The following is a 20419-nucleotide window of genomic DNA, read 5'->3' on the forward strand; positions in this document are numbered from 1 at the left end:
ATGAATTGACTCTTTAAAAACAGACATTAAAAACAAAAACTAAAGATATCTCAACATGTGAACTGAGGCTCAACTCACTTTTCGCAATATGAGTTGATTTTTTTGACAACAGAAATTGAAATTACCTCGGCGTGTCCTGAGGCTCAACTCATTTCTCGCAATATGAGTTGAATTTTGAAAAGCAGAAATTGAAAATACCTCAACGTGTCTTGAGGCTCAACTCATTTCTCGCAATATGAGTTGAATTTTGAAAACAGAATATGAGTTGATTCTTTCAAAAACATAATAATGAAAACAGAAATGGAAAATACCTCGGTGTGACCTGGGGCTCAACTCACCTCTCGCAATATGAGTTGATTTTTTTGAAAAACAGAAATCAAAAGGCTTAATTGAAAATACCTCGGCGTGTGTCCTGAGGCTCAACTCACCTCTCGCAATATGAGTTGAAATTAAAACACAAAAATTGAAAATACCTCAGCGTGCCCCGAGGCTCAACTCACCTCTTGCAATATGAGCTGATTTTGAAAAAGTAGAAATTAAAAGGTTCAACCCACCTCTCGCAATATGAGTTGATTCTTGACAAACAGAAATTGAAATTACCTCATCGTGTCCTGAGGCTCAACTCACCTCTCGCAATATGAATTGAAAAAAATAGCACAGTGTGTAATCTGAAGCTTAACTCACCTCTCGCAATATGAGTTGATTTTTTTTTAAAAACAGAAATTGAAAATACCTCAGCATGTGAACCGAGGCTCAACTCACCTCTCGCAATATAAGTTGATTTTTTTTTAAAACAGAAATTGAAAATACCTCAACGTGTCTTGAGGCTCAACTCATTTCTCGCAATATAAGTTGAATTTTGAAAACAGAAATTGAAATTACCTCAGCGTGTCCTGAGGCTCAACTCATTTCTCGCAATATGAGTTGATTTTTTTTTAACAACAGAAATTGAAATTACCTCAGCGTGTCCTGAGGCTCAACTCACCTCTAGCAATATGAGTTGATTTTGAAAAACAAAAATTAAAAGGCTTAACTCACCTCTCGCAATATGAGTCAATTTAAAACATAAACTAAAAATACCTCCGCGTGCCCCGAGGCTCAACTCACTTCTCGCAATATGAGTTGATTTTGAAGAAAAAAAATTAAAAATATCTCAACGTGTCTTGAGGCTCAACTCATCTCTCGCAATATGAGTTGATTTTCCTTTGAAAGCATGAATATTAAACATCAAAATACCAAAACCAGTCCTTTGGTAGAACTCGGGTATCTTTTCCTTTGATTCAGTGCGACTCTCATTCAAGATTTCTTGCTTTACTGGATTACCTGTATATGCCATGCATGATGTCATCATGATATGCACATGTTTGTCTTAAATGCCTTTATGCCTACATGATTATGCAGTGCTCCTTAAGCATATTGGTCGTATGTCATTTTCGCCATGATTGTTGAGGATCTGCGTTCATCACTTTGATTCTCGACCTTCTCTTCAGGCCTCATACCTGTCTTCGAGCTTTACGAGTAATCGACGTTTCTCAGATATCACCTTTTTGCCCTTGGTTAAACTTTGTTCTTGCTTTGAAGCTCTTGCACTTATCAAATTCTTATCCGGGTAATGCTTGACATTTCTTTTGTTTAGAGTATGTCATTTCACTATTTATCATTAAATAAACACATAATGAGATGCATGAAAATGGTCAGGTAGGGACAAAAAGGATATCTCATATTCCTTTATTTCAAATGTGGCAAACAAAGAAAGTTAACCAATGAGAGTAAAAATGTCAAAAAGAAAGAAAAGGTCGTATTCAACGGATACAAATGCTCTAGATATTCAACATATGAACTCTTCCACGTTCCTCAATCAATAATCTTTTCGAGCATGGCTTCTTGCGTAGAAAATTTCGAGCTTTCAGAAGTGCTTCAAATACTGTAGTCTTACTACTTGACCTATCGTTCGACCGCCAGGTTTGTTTCATTAGGACGCCCTCTCGGGTTTTCATCCTAATCTTTTTGTACTAATCAAGACGCCCTTTTCGGGTTTTCGCCCTAATCCCTTTTTTTTTTTAAGATGCCCTTTTCGGGTTTTCATCTTAAGCATAATATTTCTTCACCGCATCTGCATTCACCGGATTCGGTAACTCCTTCCCATCCATCTCGGTAAGGATTAAAGCTCCTCCTGAGAATGCCTTTTTTACAACGTATGGTCCTTCCCAATTTGGTGCCCATTTTCCTCGCAGTTTTTTTTGTATTGGGAGAATCTTTCTCAGAACGAGTTCTCCTTCATGGAACTCTCTTGGTCGTACCTTCTTGTCATGGGCTGCGATCATTCTCTTTTGGTACATTTGCCCATGACAAATTGCCCTTAGACGTTTTTCTTCAATGAGGTTCAACTGATCATATCGAGCTCGAACCCATTCTGCTTCTTCTAACTTTGATTCCATCAATACTCGCAGAGAGGAGATCTCAACCTCGATAGGTAGCACAGCTTCCATTCTATAGACTAGAGAGAAAGGAGTTGCTCCCGTAGATGTTCGCACAGATGTGCGATATGCAAACAAAGCAAATGGAAGTTTCTCGTGCCAATCTTTATATGTCTCAGTTATTTTCCCAATGATCCTCTTAATGTTCTTGTTAGCTGCTTCAACAGCCCCGTTCATCTTTGGGCGATAGGGCGAGGAATTATGATGCTTTATTTGGAACTGCTCGCACACTTCTTTCATCATCTTATTGTTCAGATTCGTGGTATTATCTGAGATGATTCTTTTAGGCAAACCATATCGGCAAATGATTTCCTTTTTCAAAAACTTGCACACTGCAGTCTTCGTCACGTTGGCAAACGAAGCGGCTTCAATCTATTTTGTGAAGTAATCGATAACCACAAAAATGAATCGATGTCCATTTGAAGCTTTTGGAGAAATTGGCCCTATGACATCCATGCCCCACATAGAAAAAGGCCACGGAGAAGTCATGACATGAAGGGGTGAAGGGGCTACATGAATTTTATCGCCGTAGATTTGACATTTGTGGCATTTTCTGGCAAAATTGATGCAGTCACTTTCCATTGTCAGCCAATAATAACCGAGTCTCATGATCTTTCTGGCCATATTGAAACCATTGGCATGCGTTCCGCAAACTCCCTCATGGACCTCTTCAAGTATTTTTCTGGCTTCAACATCATCCACACATCTCAAAAGCATCTGATCCTTTCCTCTTTTATACAGGATATCCCCATCAAGAACAAATCCCGCTGCCATTCTTCTAATTGTTCTTTTATCGTTCTCATTCGCTTGTTCGGGATACCTTTGATTCTTGATATATTCTAAGATATCATGGAACCAAGGCCGTCCGTCTACTTCTTTCTCAATGCTACAACAGTGTTCAGGGACCTCGTATATGCTCATTTTGAGGGGCATTATTTCTGTTTCTCTACTTGCTTTGAACATTGAAGCCAAAGTGGCTAGGGCATCAGCCAGTTGGTTCTCTTCTCGTGGGAAGTAATGAAAAGTTATTTCTTTGAATTCCTTGATCAATCCAGCCACTAAATCGCTGTACTTAATCAATTTTGAGTCCCTCACTTCCCATTCTCCACGGATTTGGTAAATCACTAGGGCTGAGTCCCCGTACACCTCTAAGATCTTGATGTTTCGTTCGATAGCTGCACGAAGCCCCATGATACAGGCCTCATATTCTGCGATATTATTGGTACAGAAGAAGTTCAGTCTTGCAGTGAACGGATAATGATTCCCGTCTGGTGATACCAGGATTGCTCAAATTCCATGCCCTAAAGCATTTGACGCACCATCAAAGCACATCTTCCATGACTTCTCTTTTGATGACTCGGATTCTATTTTTGTGATGCACATTAAGTCTTCGTCTGGGAAATCGAATCTTAAAGGCTCATATTCCTCTATCGTTCGAGTTACTAAGAAGTCAGCTATTGCGCTCCCTTTTATTGACTTCTGACTTACATAGGCAATGTCATATTCTGAAAGGAGGAGTTGCCATCGTGCCATTCTTCCTGATAGTGCCGGCGATTCCATCATGTATTTTATTGGGTCCAGCTTTGAAATTAGCCATGTCGTGTGATACAACATGTATTGTCTGAGTCTCCGAGCTACCCAAACCAGAGCGCAACAATATTTCTCAATGGACGAATATTTTGCCTCATATTCAATGAACTTTTTACTGAGGTAGTAGATCGCCTTTTCTTTTCTCCCTGACTCATCATGTTGCCCCAGTACGCAACCCATTGAGTTTTCAAACACGGTCAAGTACAAAATTAAGGGTTTTCCAGGGGTCGGTGGTACTAGTACAGGAGGATTAGACAAATACCGTTTTATCTTATCGAAGGCCACTTGGCACTCCTCGTTCCATTCTCCCGGGTTATGTTTTTGAAGGAGTCGAAAAATTGGGTCGCACTGATTGGTAAGTTGAGCAATGAATCGAGCAATGTAATTCAACCTCCCTAAAAATCCCCTGACTTCCTTTTGTGTGCGCGGGGGAGGTAATTCTTGGATGGCTTTTATTTTATCTAGATCAACTTCGATACCTCTTTCACTGACAATGAAGCCTAGCAATTTTCCCGAGGTAGCCCCGAATGTACATTTGGCTGGATTAAGCTTTAGCTGAAACTTTCTCAGCCTTTCGAACAACTTCTTGAGGTTCATTACATGCTCTTCTTCTCCTCGAGATTTAGCAATCATATCATCAACGTAGACCTCTATTTCTTTATCATCATGTCATGGAATAACGTCACCATAGCTCTCTGATATGTTGCCCCAGCATTCTTTAACCCGAATGGCATCACCTTGTAGCAGAACGTTCCCCACATTGTTATGAAGGTAGTTTTCTCCATATCCCCAGGGGCCATCTTGATCTGATTATACCCCGAGAATCCATCCAAGAAAGAAAACAATGAATGTTTTGCTGTGTTGTCCACCAACGTGTCAATATGTGGCAATGGAAAATTATCTTTTGGGCTTGCTCGATTCAGGTCACGGTAATCCACGCACATTCGTACTTTTCCATCTTTCTTTGGTACCGGGACTATGTTAGCCACCCATTCTAGATATTTGGAGGCTTGTAGGAAGCCAGCGTCAAATTGCTTCTTGACTTTCTCTTTTATTTTCAACAGCATTTCGGGCCTCATCCGTCTTAATTTTTGCTGGATGGGCTTGCATTCTGGCTTTAATGGGAGCTTATGGACCACTAAATCTTCATCTAGCCCTGGCATGTCCTGGTATGACCATGCGAAAACATCTTTGTATTCGCGGAGTAAAGTGATCAAACTATGCCTGGTACTTTCTGAAATAGAAGTCCCAATCTTCACTTCTTGTTTCCTCTCTTCAGTGCCCAAATTTATTGTTTCCACAGATTCTTCATGAGGCAGAACCTGTTTATCCTCTTGTTCCACCATTCTTAACAATTCAGGAGACGAGACATAATCTTCAGCATTTTCTTCGGCTTCAAATTCTCCTAAGCAAACAGCCTTCTCAAAATCAATTTCAAGATTCGTAACGGGCTTATTCATGTCGTCAATATCTGAGCACCTAAAAGTTGAATGGAAAAGGAAGCTATAGGGGGACATCCAAGTATTGGAAACAACAAACAAAATGTTATGTCATGGCAATGAGGCAAATGTAAGGATAGGCTATGAAATGAGAAAATGATTATGAAATTAGTGATAATGCGAAAAATCGTGACAAAATGCATCTTCATTGATATTCATTTAAATGATAAAGAGCGAATGCAAGCTCTTACAAAAGAATTCTATTATATCTAAGGACACAATAAAAGGTTAATGTTTAGCATTACTCTGAAGACTTATAAACTACAAGAAGCTCCTCAGCAGTCCAATTGTTCAACATGAAACCAGGAGGGCAAGGGCGTATCCTTGAGACATCTTTACTTGCACCAGCTTCTTTGTCAATGACATTTATACTGACATTCTGAAAATCCCTTTCAATTAATCCCAGCATGTTTCGTGGATCATCTTGTCCAGGGTACATCATTCCCGTAGATGTAAATGTTTTTGACAAAGGAGGGTACTCTATTGGTTCCCATTCTAGTTCTCGGCCCAAAGTTCTTGCAATTCTTCTCTCTTGATCCTTCTTCCACTGTCTTCTTCTTTGGCGCATGTCAGGCTGGAACCCCAAACCGTATCGGGCCTTGTGGTGCACTGGCTTTAAAGCCCTAACTATTCCTTGCAGATGTCTCCCTAAACCTCTTCTCGCACGAGCTCCCCTTCCTATGGTTAACTTGACACCCATTCTGGTATTTCTTGATAGTTTTGGCATCGAAATTCTGTTTCCCTCAGCGACGAAAGTGGCATTGACGAATTCAAGGGATCGAAAGGAATATTCCACTGTGTCCTTGCTTACTTCCAGGTATGGCGCATCAGCAGAGATAGATGCGACAATGTCTTCTTCGCCTTCGACTGTGACCAAACAGCCATCCATGATAAATTTCAACTTTTGATGGAGGGATGATGGGACTGCTCCAGCAGAATGGATCCAAGGTCTTCCCAAAAGGCAGTTATAAGAGGGTGTAATGTCCATGACTTGGAATTCGACCTCATAGATGTAAGGGCCCACTTCCAAAGGGATTTCGATCTTTCCCATGACTTCGCGCCTCGTCCCGTCGAATACCCTTACCATAGAATGACAGGGCTTTAAGTAGGACAAATCCATCGGTATTCTGGAAAGCGTAGCCAATGGAATAACATTTAACGCTGACCCATTATCGATGAGTACGTTCGGTATTATGTAGCCCTTGCAGCGGGTCATGATATGCAGAGCTTTCACCGAACCTCTACCATTTAGCGGTATCTCATCATCACTAAAAGAGATGAAGTTGTCCGCATTCAGATTGTTTACCCACCTATCAAGCTTTTCGACAGATATGTTGTTGGCCACGTAAGCTTGATTTAACACCTTCAATAAAGCATTCCGGTGTGGCTCTGAATTTAACAGTAGAGATAGAATTGAGATTCGTGCTGGCTACTTGCTCAATTGTTCCACCACACTATATTCGCTGTGCTTAATAAATTTCAAGAATTCTTGAGCTTCTTCCTCATTCACAGGCTTTTTAGTTTCTTGCACGGGTGGAATTTCTTGCTCGACTTCGACTTCGTGCATCACTGCTTTCCCTTTTTGCTTCGAGTCGCTACTTTTCTTTACCGGTTCAACTTCTTTAGAATAGCATCGTCCACTTCGAGTAAAATGACCTACCTCCCCAACATCTTCAGTTATGGCTTTGGACTTTTCAACTTCCGGTGTAACGATATTAACATCATATCTCCATGGTATTGTTTTGTTGTCCTTATACGGGAAAGGAGATGGTACTTCAATTACCATCTGTGGTTTCAATGGCTCTCTCATCGCGTCGTAATAAATTACCAACGGTCGATCAGCACTATAAGGGGCCTTGATGATTGGCTATCAGAGACGCATACTTCTCTTTCGTTGGCATCTTCCCTCTTGTTAAGGACCTTGATCTCCTTATTATCCATCCGGTCTTGAAGTAACCTTTTAAAGTCCTCACACGACTGAATGTCATGCCCAACAATCCCATGAAAATTGCAAAAACTTTGACCTTCTTCTCCAAAAATTCTACCAGAGTGACAGAGCAATCCTTTCTTAACCAATACCTCCCAGATTTTCTGTAGAGGCGTCCTTATTTCTGCAACACATCTTCTGACCTTCCATTCATCCTCTTTCCCCACTGTGCTCACATTCCCTTCGGCATGGTGAGGGAACGGGTTCCCCGTGGCGTTACTAGCACTATCGAATCGTAGGATACCCGCGTCAATGAGTCCTTGAACTCTCCAATGAAATAATCTTTTTAATATAAAAATTCTATCTCATACGTATAATTATGGAAACCACGTATTTAGAATATATATGTGCATTTAAAAATAACAAACATTAAATAATTAAACATAATAGTTGAAACTAATAAAAAAATTAGGTTAAATGGTGAGAAAGAATATTTAAATAGGTAAATAAATCAAATTAGGAATATTAAATGCACTTCAATTGTTTATTATGGTGTTGTTATTTTTCTCGAGTTGGTATTGAGATGGTATTGTCATTTTTATTAAGAATATTAATCCATATCGATTTTTGGGTTAATCGATTCAACCCCATCTTCGGACCTGTATCTTGATCGGTTCTTGGTTTGATTGGTTAGTCCAATCCAATTTTGAAAACTCTAGTGTTGACCTATGAAAGAACTTTGATTCCATTAAGACAAACAGGTAGACAATGAAATTTGAAAACAAAAAAAATTAATCTCTAGCTTCTTTACCTCAAGAGGCAAATTTCAAGTATTGCTAGTCCTGCCAGACTTTATAAAAGAAGAAAAAAAGGAAAAATTATATAAAAATAAATAAAGAGAGAAATAGTGTAAAAGAAAAAAAAAGAGGAGAAGAATTTAAAAAATGTTTTTAAAAGTTTATAATGACGTGGTGGTCTATTATTAACTAGAACTTTTTTAATTGATATAATATTTTGGTGTAAAATGGATAATAGATGAATAATTTAAGTACCATTTGTGGCTCCAAAAAAAAATTAGATGTCAAAATAGAAAAAAATATATAATTTAGGTACTAATTTGTTAGTTAAATTTTTTTTAAGGTTTGACTAATGGAGATGCAAATTTGATAAATTCAAGTATTAAAAAAATAACTTAAAAAATAGCGTATAAATAAATAAAGTAAAAACAGGTTAAAGTTTTCTCCAACCTATTTCTTTTTAGGGTAAATTGTAAAAATAGTTATCCAATTATTAACGTATTTCTGTTTTGATTATTTAGGTTTAAAATTGTTTATTTTAGTTATTAACGTTTTTTAATTTAATATTTTGGTCATTCCTACGTGAAATCATTAATGATGACCTTTTTTATTGGCATAATAATAAATTTAACCCTCCAATATTTACAGATTTTATTAACTTAATCTTAATTTTAAAAAATTCACAAAACTTATCCCTCAACTTTACACATTCTGTCAATTTAGTTTTACTTCTTAAAAACCTCAAAATTAGAAATTAAAAACAGACACACACTACAAAATTCATCCGTCAAAGGCTACCATTAATGTTTTAATGGAGGAATGACTAAAACATTAAATTTTGATAATGATAATGACTAAAATAAAAATTTTAAAATTTGAATGATCAAAACAATTGGGTGACTATTTTTATAATTTATTTTTTTAATTACTGAATAGTAGGCTTTCATGATGGGCTTGAATTCATCATTTAAACTAATTTAATTTCTTAATAAATTGTGTTATTATATTTCATCGACTATGCTTCCAACTCATGATTCCTACTTTTACTACACTTCTTCGATTACATATTTATTTAGCTATTATAGTTATAGTAGGAAAAGGAACACAAACTCACGTCAATATTAACACAAAAACCAACTCCTTTTCATTGTTGGATTATGAAAACAATTTACTATATATATATATATATATATGTATGCATGCAAGCATGCATGTATGTATCTTCCGTACTATGGCAACTTTGAAAATCTTCTTCTTTGTCCTTTTGATCCAATGCACTGTATTCACTGGCTCTTCTCGTCAGTTGAAGAAGAGCAACATAAATATTGATAGCTATGGTGACAATACATTCAATGTCATTCGCTTTGGACCTATTGGGGATGGAAAGAAGGATGATTCTAAGGTTTTCTTTTTCTTTTTTTTTCCTTTTAATTTTATCTGCTGTGTGTGGTGCTAATTTTAAGGACTGGTGTTGTATGCCTACTGATAATAAATGCTTGGCTTAATGTCGTGTATACTGTAGGGGTTTAAGCGTGCATGGGATGCTGCTTGCGATTCATCAACTCCGTCACCAACCTTTCTTGTACCTCAAGGGAAGACGTTTCTGCTGCAACCTTTAACTTTCAACGGCAAACATTGCAACTCTAATAACATTACTTTCCAGGTATTTCTATCTATCTTTCTCTACTTCCATTGTAAATTCAGTTATATATATTTAGCAATAGTACCAGTAGTGTATAAAACTAAGGATATATAATATTGTATTAATCAGAAACTTTGCATATAAACTGGGGTGCAGATTGATGGGAGAATCATAGCCCCAACCAAACCTTCTACATGGGAATGCAATAGAAATTGTCACCATTGGATTGGCTTTCAGAATTTCGATGGTCTCCACATTCAAGGATCTGGTATCATCAATGGCCAGGGAGGTAATTGGTGGAAACTTTCTTGCAAAGATAACCAAAAGGTAATTGTTTATATTGTAGTACAAGCACATAAGATTTTACATTATGGTAAAACTTTCTTGTTGGGTTTTACTGATATATACATGTCCATTGCTCTTTGTAACAGTCGTGCCAACTTCGGAAACCAACGGTATGTGTTCAAATTTCAAGTTTTTCGGTTTCTAAAGATATGTTTTACAAAGATATACTACGAAGAAACATTGACATAAATTGTGTATACTGTAATTGTATGAGAATTATGTGGCTTTTGGTTTTAGGGTTTTATGATAGGACACTCCAAGAATGTAGATATGAAAGGTTTAACCTTTGAAGAAAGTCCCAAAATGCACATTGCATTTGAAGACTCTACTTCGATTCATGCCACTCAACTTACAATCAAAGCTCCGGGAAACAGCCCCAACACTGATGGCATTCACATCCAACGTTCCACCAATGTCTCTATCCACAATACAACCATTCAAACTGGTTTCTTTCTTTCTTTCTTTGCTGGTTTCTTTTCATTATACTTTCCATATTACTTTGTATATATGTTTGTTTTAATCTTTTATATATACTTATTCATTAATTCAGGTGATGATTGTATATCAATTGGAGATGGCTCCAAATATATCAATATCACTAACATCGAATGCGGTCCGGGTCATGGAATAAGGTATGCTCTTTTACAATCATCTTCCTTTCATTGTTTTATGATATTAACTTTCTGTATTAATATCACTTTTAATATTTGATTGCCATATGAAGCATTGGGAGCCTTGGAATTATGGGGAAAACTGAGGAAGTTGAATTTGTTCATGTAAGAAATGTTTCTTTCCATGGAACAACTAATGGAGTTAGAATCAAAACTTGGCAGGTATATATAATGCATTTCTTTAAAACATATATATTAATAACTATTATATAATCCATAATTAGCATTGTTGTGTGTTTAGGGAGGACATGGTCATGCGAGGAACATTAGATTTGAAGATATAACTTCTCATGCTTCAACTCGACCTATTGTTATCGATCAATATTATTGCCCTCATAAACAATGCAAGAATCAAGTAAGACGTTAGTTTAATTTATTGATATGGAACTCAACCTGTAGGACAACGTGACTTCTTATTCCCTTATAGGATTGTTAATGGTTTTTCGTCCTTATTTAAAAATGAAGTGGTCTTAATGTTAACTAGTACTATATATATTTTGCAGACAACAGCTGTGGAGATTAGCAACATAGCTTATGAAAACATCAATGGCACATCACATAAAGAAACAGCAGTGCAACTTTCGTGCAGTGAATCCAGTCCTTGTAGAAACATTACCATGAAAAATATTAACTTGAGAAATGAGAAGCAAAAAGGCAAAACTTCATCGTATTGCCTCAATGCTCATGGCTTGAGAAATGGAAGGGTCCATCCTAATGTACCTTGTTTGGACAAACATGATAATTTCTAGACTCTTTTTTTTTTAATTAGCACATAGCAGATAGTAAATTTTATGAATTTGATTATGTTAAAGTGTAAATGTATTTTTGAGGATTATTATATAAAGTAAATATTTGTTTAAGATGGATGATTGATTCTCCCCTTTAATGAAAAATATGATTTACAAGTAATGAGAACTTGAATATGAATGAGCATTGAACAAAACTAAGAACGATGAGCTGATTGTTTTTCATTGAAACTATATGTATATATATACCTATTATGGCTGAAGAAAGAACTTAAAAAGTTAAGAGAAATACATTAAATGGAGATGCGGGGTATCGATCCCCGTACCTCTCGCATGCTAAGCGAGCGCTCTACCATCTGAGCTACATCCCCTTGATGTTTCAATTTTTAATTTTACACTCATAATGAAAATCCAAATTGCCCCAAGTTTATAGAAATCGCTTTCCTCTTACAATGTTCTGAACTTTCTTGGCCTGCTTGGAATACTCATATTTTTCAAATATCTACAATTAAAATTAGGTAATTTATTAATGAATTAAAAAATAATAATAACTAGTGATAAATATTTAATATTCATATTTAATTCCATAAAATGTTTAAGTTAGTCTAATTCAATTAAATTTTTTATGTCTAATCGCGCTAATACACAACATGTAAATCATTTACTAAAACTTACCATTTGGTACCAGTTGTACCGCTTATTCAATAGCATAAAATACATATACACTTACTATAACATAGTACCAAATCACACCAAGTTATAAAACATACCTCATATGCATTTTCAACTACTATTTTGTCTTTCATTATTCCACACATCAACATTATAAGGCAAATTAAGCACATACTAAAATACCAAAACATAAACCAAATATATGACTAATATCAACAAAACACATATAGACCAACATTTAACCAAAATAACCTATACATGTCATTATAACAAAAATCAAAACATTCAAAAGTACCGATAGAACCAATGGATAGTGTAATATAACTCTGACAAGCTTCCAACCCAATCGAGCTTCCAATAATCTGTGAAATAAAGGATAAACAACTACGTAAGCAATGAATGCTTAGTAAGCTCGTACAAACTTTAAACATAATATTTCAATTCAATAATAAATTTTATATATTCAATATAAAGCTATACCAATGCCTCTAGATTTATCAACTACATAACCACTAGCTCATAAATGAGTAAGTCTATCAATATCATATAAATATTCATTTCTAATTTAATAGGATTTTATAAACATTATACAACATCATTAACATTTTCATAAAACTACAAATAACTTCCTTTACTTATTTTTCATTCTATTTATTAAACATAAATTTAAATAACAACATCAATTAACTAATTAATATATTTATTCATAACATAGGTAAGTTCAACCATAACATACGTAATTTCTCATATATATAAGTACATTAATCAACTCATCAATCCATTTTTCATCACATCACATTTCAATTATGAACTTATCGTTTCATTTGTATAATACTAGACATAAGTATATACATCAATCATAATATCAAGCTTGACATAAGCCTAATCACCATCATCAATACACAAGTTAGTACATTTATGTATATAACTCATTTTCATGTTTCAAATCACTATCACATTTTCAATTCTCATACAATATCATCCAATATCAATCATAGTACTGTTTTATTTAATTATCCCTATTAACACGACTCTGACTCGGACGAATACACGGATCTAACCAAACACATCAGTTTGGCACCTACTGCCTCATTAGATAATTCGAAGTAGTAAACTGACATCTCGTGTCTCATCGGTTAAACCGAAGTAAGTTGGCACCCAGTGCCTCATAAAATACATCCGAAGTAATAAATTGACACCTAGTGTCTCATCGGCTCGAAGTCGAAGAAATCCCTAAACTCTTCCAATCCTATGGCATGTCATCTATATCCGACTCAGCCCGATACAGTTAATAAGGTTCCAATTCATTTTTCAAATACAACCAATATTCATTTCAATTCAAATAATCAATACGTTCAATATATATATATATCAATTTCAATCCATTCGACCAACTTGAATTCAATTTAATAACAAAGTGTCAAATACTCAAATTGCACATGCTAACATCTTTTATTTGATTAACAATGTCCCAATTCACACAATTGCTATATAAATAGTTATTCACATACACTACACCAAAGCAGGCTTTTAGCGGCGCTTTTAGCGGCGTTTAGACAAAAAACGCCACCAAAAATTAAGCATTAGCGGCGCTTTTAGGAAAACGCCACTAAAGGTCGATTATTAGCGGCGTTTTTTAAAAATCGCCGCTAAAAATAAGCATTAGCGGCGTTTATTTGAAAGCACCGCAAAAAGCCTAAGCCAAACGGCACCGTTTCTGAGTTTTTGGGGCTCTTTAGCGGCGTTTCTATACAGCGCCGCTAATTCTCAGGTCTTTAGCGGCGTTTTTTTAAAAGCGCCGCAAAAAGCCTAAGCCCAACGACACCGTTTTCTGAGTTTTTGGGGTCTTTAGCGGCGTTTCTGTAAAGCGCCGCTAATGCTCAGGTGTTTAGCAGCGTTTTTTTAAAAGCGCCGCAAAAAGCCTAAGCCCAACGGCACCGTTTTCTGAGTTTTTGGGGTCTTTAGCGGCGTTTCTGTAATGCGCCGCTAATTCTCAGGTCTTTAGCGGCGTTTTTCTAAAAGCGCCGCAAAAAGCCTAAGCCCGACGGCACCGTTTTCTGAGTTTTTGGGATCTTTAGCGGCGTTTCTGAATAAGCACCGCTAATGCTCAGGTCTTTAGCGGCGTTTTTTAAAAAGCGCCGCAAAAACATTTTATCTATCTATTTGCTATGTAATTTGTTTATTTATATTAATTAAAATCCAATTTATTTTTAATTGAATATTTGTTAAAAATGAATAAATTTGAAATAATGACACGTAGAAATAATTTGAAATAAAAAAACATAGAAAAATATTTGTTAAAAATGGAGAAATTACAATACTATTATTTAAAATAATTTTACAATTTTTTAGGTACATAATTGATTGATTTTTAAATTATATATTAAATAATTTCAAATATAATTGTAAAAGATACGATAGTATTAATTTTAAAATATTTAATTTAATTATCATTATAGTTTAGGGTATATATATATGGTTAATTTAGGATTTAGGGCCGGTTTAAGAGTTACAATTTTAAGGTTTATAGATTATGGAATTAGGGTTTATTGGTTAGGGGTTAGGGGTTAGAGGTTAAATTTAACCTTTAAAGGTTAGAAGTTTAGGGTCTATGGATTCGGTGTTAGGTTAGAGTTTAGGGTTTAGACTAAGTAATATATATTTTAAATTATATAATATTAAATAATATTTAGGGGTTAGGGATTTAGGGTTAGGGTTTATGATTTAGATTAATTAGTGTTTTTTAATTTATATATTAAATAATGTTTAGGGGTTAGGGGTTAGTGATTTGGGGTCGAGTTAGGGTTTAGGATTTAGATTAATTAGTGTTTTTTAATTTATATATATTAAATAATGTTTAGGAGTTTGGGGTTAGTGATTCGGGGTCGAGTTAGGGTTTAGGATTTAGATTAATTAGTGGTTTTTAATTTATATATTAAATAATGTTTAGGGTTTAAGGGTTTAGTGTTTGGGGTTTAGGGTTAAGAGTTAGTGATTTAAGGTTTAGATCAGATTAAGGTTTAAGCTCAGATTAATTAGTTTTATTAATTTATATATTAAATATGTTCTTAATAATAAAATAAATATATTTAAATTATGAGTATATATTTCTAAAATATATTAATTTATATATTGACCGCCTGGCCGCGCGGTTTTGTTTCCCCAATTTTTCGTCACTACCATACTAATTGATACAATTATATTTGAGACTTGTTAAGGTTTATTTGAGACTTGTTAAATGATACAATTAATTAACACTAAATTGTCTGAAAAATATTTAACCTTAACAATTTGATATTTTTATATGAATATATATATGTAATTAATTATTTAATTTGGACCAAAATATAAGAAAATATAAAAAATAAAAAAAGGAAATAAAAAAAACTAATAATGTTAATTTTATCAAAAACTTTTAAAGATTACTTTAAACTTTAATAATTATTTACTAAAAATTTTAATGAAAATACAATAATAAATAAATAATGTGAAATTTAGTGGCGTTTTTAGAAAAAACGCCGCTAATATATATACAAATTTTCCAAAACAGCACCGATTTGGTAAAAGAATTTAAATTCCTTGGTGACGGTTTTGCCAAAAACGCCGCTAAAGGTAGACTTTATCGGCGTTTTTATAAAAAACGGCACAAAAAAATTACAAGCTGTTTTGATACGACGTCGTTTCAGTTTATGGATAAAATTTAAAATTTGGAAAAACGGCGCCGTTTTAGTGGAAGAATAGAATATATTACTGGCGTTTTATTGAAAACGCCGCAAGGATATATTATAAGTGTTTGTAAAAACGGCGCCGGTTCAATTCAAGTAATTAATTTTTGTGGCGTTTTTTCAGAAAATGCCACAACAGGCACTATAATTTATTAAAACGGCGCCGTTTCTTTACGTGCTTTAAAATATTAGTGGCATTTCTGTCTAAAACGCCGCAAATGTGAATACAATAGAGGCGTTTGTTTTAAAAACGCCGCAAACGAGACTCAAAATTACCTTAAACGGTGCCGTTTCCTAAGAGGACATTTTTACTTCATCCCTCCCCTCCGTCTCCTTTACCAAAATTTTCAGAACTTAAGCAGAGTAACAGCAGCGATTCGAGAGGGAAGAAAAAAAAATTAGCAACTAAGTTCTAGGAGCCGACATCTCAGGAATCAACTTCGTTTGGAATCGATCTTTACACCATTGTTGGGCAAAGCTGCGAGATTTGTATCCCAGGTAAGCCATTTCTGTCGATGACCGATTAAGATTAAAATTTTAGGGTTTTGTTTTTTTTTGGATCCAGGGTTTCGAATAAACTGATTCTGTCATAAAAATTTGTTTATTCGATGAATCGATTGGGAATGGGCAATTTGCGAGATTTCTGATTATTTCTGTCATAAAAATCAGCCACGTTTTTTTTCATTCTAATTATTTCTGATTTTTACGAGATTTCACTTTTCTGAACTTCCCCTTTTCTTCTAACTGAGAAAGCCCAATCGTTAAAAGCCGGCGAACAGAAACTACGGTAAGCTTTCCGTTTCTTCTCTGACATCGAACTGAGCCAAGGGTATATTCCCTTTTCTGTTGTTGTGATTTGATTTTATCATTTAATTAGAAACTTCTTTTACTTTTTGTAATTTGATTTTACTTTGCAATTTCCTTTTGATTCAGTTCATGTGAAATTGTCTGAAGTTTGTGGTTGGATTTCAAATCCGTTCAGTTTTGCGGTTACACTTTCATTTTTGTTGATTTTTGGACTAAAACTAATGAAAATCACTAAATTGGTCAATTACATTAACAAATTGTTCCATGAAATATTCTAATCCTCTTAATTTTTTTATTTATAAATCAATGAAATGGAATGTGCAGTAGCAAAATTCCATATTTAAATATAGTGAAAGTATAAATTTGACTCTAATCTGAAGTACCAAATTCCGCAATGATGAACAGTTTCATATCAGTAAGCCTTGGCAAGCAATTTTTTGTATTAGACTTTACATTAGATCATTGACAGAATGTGTAAGCTTACACATGCTATTAATTATTAAATTGCTTAAAATAATACTTAAATTACATAAGTTAGTTAATTAAAATACATAAATTACATAACTAATTACACTTATATTATACATAACTTACATTAATATTATACTTAAATTACATAAGTTAGTTAATTAATATTATACAGTACTTACATAACTTACAACTTACATAACTTACATTAATATTATACTTAAATTACATAAGTTAGTTAATTAATATTATACATAACTTACAACTTACATAACTTACAACTTACGTAACTTACATTTTTTTAATTATTCGTAAATTACATAACTTACTTAATTTTCATAATAAATAACTTACATAAATAACTTCTTACATAACTTATGTGACTTACATAACTTACATAGCATAATTTTCATAATACACAACTTACATAATTTGGGTAATAAATAACTTACATAATTAGGAAATACTTACGTAGCTTAACTATACTTATTCCTAAATCCTAAACCCGTGCAATTTATTGTCAAGATTAGGCTTCAAGAAATAAGAAATGGACCGGTCTTGGATGAATTTGTCAAGGGTAAGCGACGGTTATCGAAATGGAGTACAAACTTTTCTAGATTTTGCATTTCAATATACAAGCCAAGAGAACATGATTCTTTGCCCGTGTAAGAAGTGTGTCAACATAAACTGGCATTATCGTGAAGTTGTATACGAGCATCTAATTGTTGATGGGTTTGTTCGTGGTTATAAACAATGGTTTTTTCATGGAGAATACACACCTAGTACTTCCTCTTCAAGGATGGATGTATCTTATGATAGTACTGCTTACCATCAGTCTGTTAGAGGGGATGACATAGAAGGGATGTTGCGGGAAACATTTAATATTCACAGTTATAGTTTACAGTCGTTCCCACCCGACTTTGTGCCATTTGATGATTGTAATCTCGGTGGAAATGCTTTTACCGAACTCGGAAGAAACCAATATCATGAAGAGCCGAATGGAGAAGCGGCAAAGTTCTACACGCTACTTAATGAGATGAACGAAGAACTATATGAGGGATCGAAATTTTTGAAAATGTCTTTCTGCATTCGTCTTTTCTAATTAAAATGTTTGGGAGGGTGGACCGGGAACTCATTGACAATGCTGTTAGAGTTTTTGAGAGAAATGTTTCCGTTTGCAAAAATCCCTCAGTCATGCAAAGATATGAAGAAAATGATAAAAGACTTAGGTCTTGGGTACAACAAAATCCATAGTTGCCTGAATGATTGCATGTTGTATTGGGGCGATCGGAGAAACCAACAGTGTTGTCATGTATGCGGCGAATCCCGTTGGATAAATAGAAACACAAAAGATGGGAACGACGATGAAAATGATGCACAGCCAAGAAAGAAGCCGGTCAAGATTTTGCGATATTTTTCGCTGATACCAAGGCTTCAAAGGCTTTTCATGTCGTCGAAGACAGTGAAGTCAATGACGTGGCACCATGAAGGATGAACCGATGATGGATTATTAAGGCATCCGGCAGATTCTTTGGCTTGGAAATCATTTGACAATAAATTTCCAAGCTTTGCAAGCAATCCAAAGAGTGTGAGGCTTGGCCTAGCATCTGATGGATTTAATCCTTACAAGATCATGAGTACTGCATACAGTACTTGGCCAGTAGTGCTTGTTCCTTACAATCTGCCTCCGTGGATTTGCATGAAGCAATCTTCCCTTATCTTATCTATGATTATCCCTGGAGAGAAAGGGCCCGGGAATGATATCGACATTTATTTACAGCCACTTATTGAAGAGTTAAAACAATTATGGGCTGGTGTCGAGACATACGATGTGCTGAGAAAGGAGAACTTTAATTTACGTGCAGCTTTGATGTGGACCATTAATGACTTCCCCGCTTATGCCAATTTATCCGGTTGGAGTACCAAGGGTCGTTATGCGTGCCCTTGTTGTGCTGCACAAACATGTTCGCAATGGTTATACAATGGGAAGAAGTTCTCTTACATGGGGCATCGTCGGTGGTTACCAGAAAATCATAGATTTACATTTCAGAGTTCGGCATTTGACGGTACTGAAGAGTTCAAAGAAGCTCCTTCGCAGACAAGTGGATTTGAAATCTTGTTAATGTTGGAAGATATGAATTTCAGTTATGGGAAGATGAATCAACCGGCAAACAAGCAAAGAAATAGAAGATCAAATGATGAAGCTGATGATAACTCCGATGAAGAGGATGATCCTAATGAGGCGAACTTGTGGAAAAAAAGAAGTATTTTTTTTTGAGTTGCCTTATTGGGAGCACCACCTTTTACGACACAATCTTGATGTTATGCATATTGAGAAAAATGTCTGCGAGAACATTGTCTGTACAATTTTAAATGTAGACGGAAAATTAAAAGACAATCTTCAGAGTCGACTTGATTTAGTTCAGATGGGAATTTGACCTGATCTTCATCCGAATCCACTTCCGAATGGTAAATATCAGTTGCCGCCTTCTATTTTCTCAATGTCGAAGACAGAGAAAGAAGTGTTCTGCATAGTGTTGAAGGATATAAAGGTTCTAGATGCGTATGCATCAAATATATCTCGATGTGTTAGTGTTAAAGATCGAAGACTATATTCGCTAAAATCACATGACTATCACATCTTGATGCAAGATTTACTGCCAGTTGCTCTACGATGTTGTATTTCGAAGAAGGTGACGTCTTAAATAATTGAACTATCCAATATAATGAAAGGCATTTGTGGCAAAGTTTTGGATGTTCAAGAACTTCAGAAGGTGCAGGATCGAGCCGCTTTAACTTTATGCAACATGGAGAAAATCTTTCCACCTTCCTTCTTCACTATTATGGTTCACTTGATAATCCATCTCCCGCATGAAGCAATTCTTGGCGGACCCGATTTCTATCGATGGATGTATCCCATAGAAAGGTGTTAATTACAATTTTTAAAATTTTCCTTCATTCACCTATATGCCTTTAGTTACAACTTTTCATAATGTTGTATACCGTGTTTAGGTTCCTATCCAAATTAAAGTCTTATTGCCGCAACAAGCGTT

General features: G+C 35.0%; 1 protein-coding gene and 1 non-coding gene across 2 annotated transcripts; one reads left to right on the top strand and one right to left on the bottom strand.

Annotated features, from left to right (window-relative positions):
• Nucleotides 1-9520: 9520 nt before the first annotated feature.
• Nucleotides 9521-11808, top strand: LOC107944028 (probable polygalacturonase At1g80170). The gene is made up of 9 exons (XM_041101629.1): nt 9521-9692; nt 9813-9953; nt 10089-10259; nt 10364-10387; nt 10515-10722; nt 10828-10909; nt 11002-11110; nt 11190-11303; nt 11452-11808. The coding sequence occupies exons 1-9, from the start codon at nt 9522-9524 to the stop codon at nt 11695-11697; spliced, it is 1266 nt and encodes a 421-aa protein (XP_040957563.1). The 5' UTR covers nt 9521; the 3' UTR covers nt 11698-11808.
• Nucleotides 11809-11992: 184 nt separating this feature from the next.
• TRNAA-AGC (transfer RNA alanine (anticodon AGC)) lies at nt 11993-12065 on the bottom strand. Its single transcript has one exon. It is a non-coding gene; the product is annotated as a tRNA-Ala (tRNA).
• Between the last annotated feature and the right edge of the window lie 8354 nt (nt 12066-20419).

Source organism: Gossypium hirsutum, chromosome D09 (genome assembly GCF_007990345.1).
Source record: "Gossypium hirsutum isolate 1008001.06 chromosome D09, Gossypium_hirsutum_v2.1, whole genome shotgun sequence".
NCBI classification, from domain to species: domain Eukaryota; kingdom Viridiplantae; phylum Streptophyta; class Magnoliopsida; order Malvales; family Malvaceae; genus Gossypium; species Gossypium hirsutum.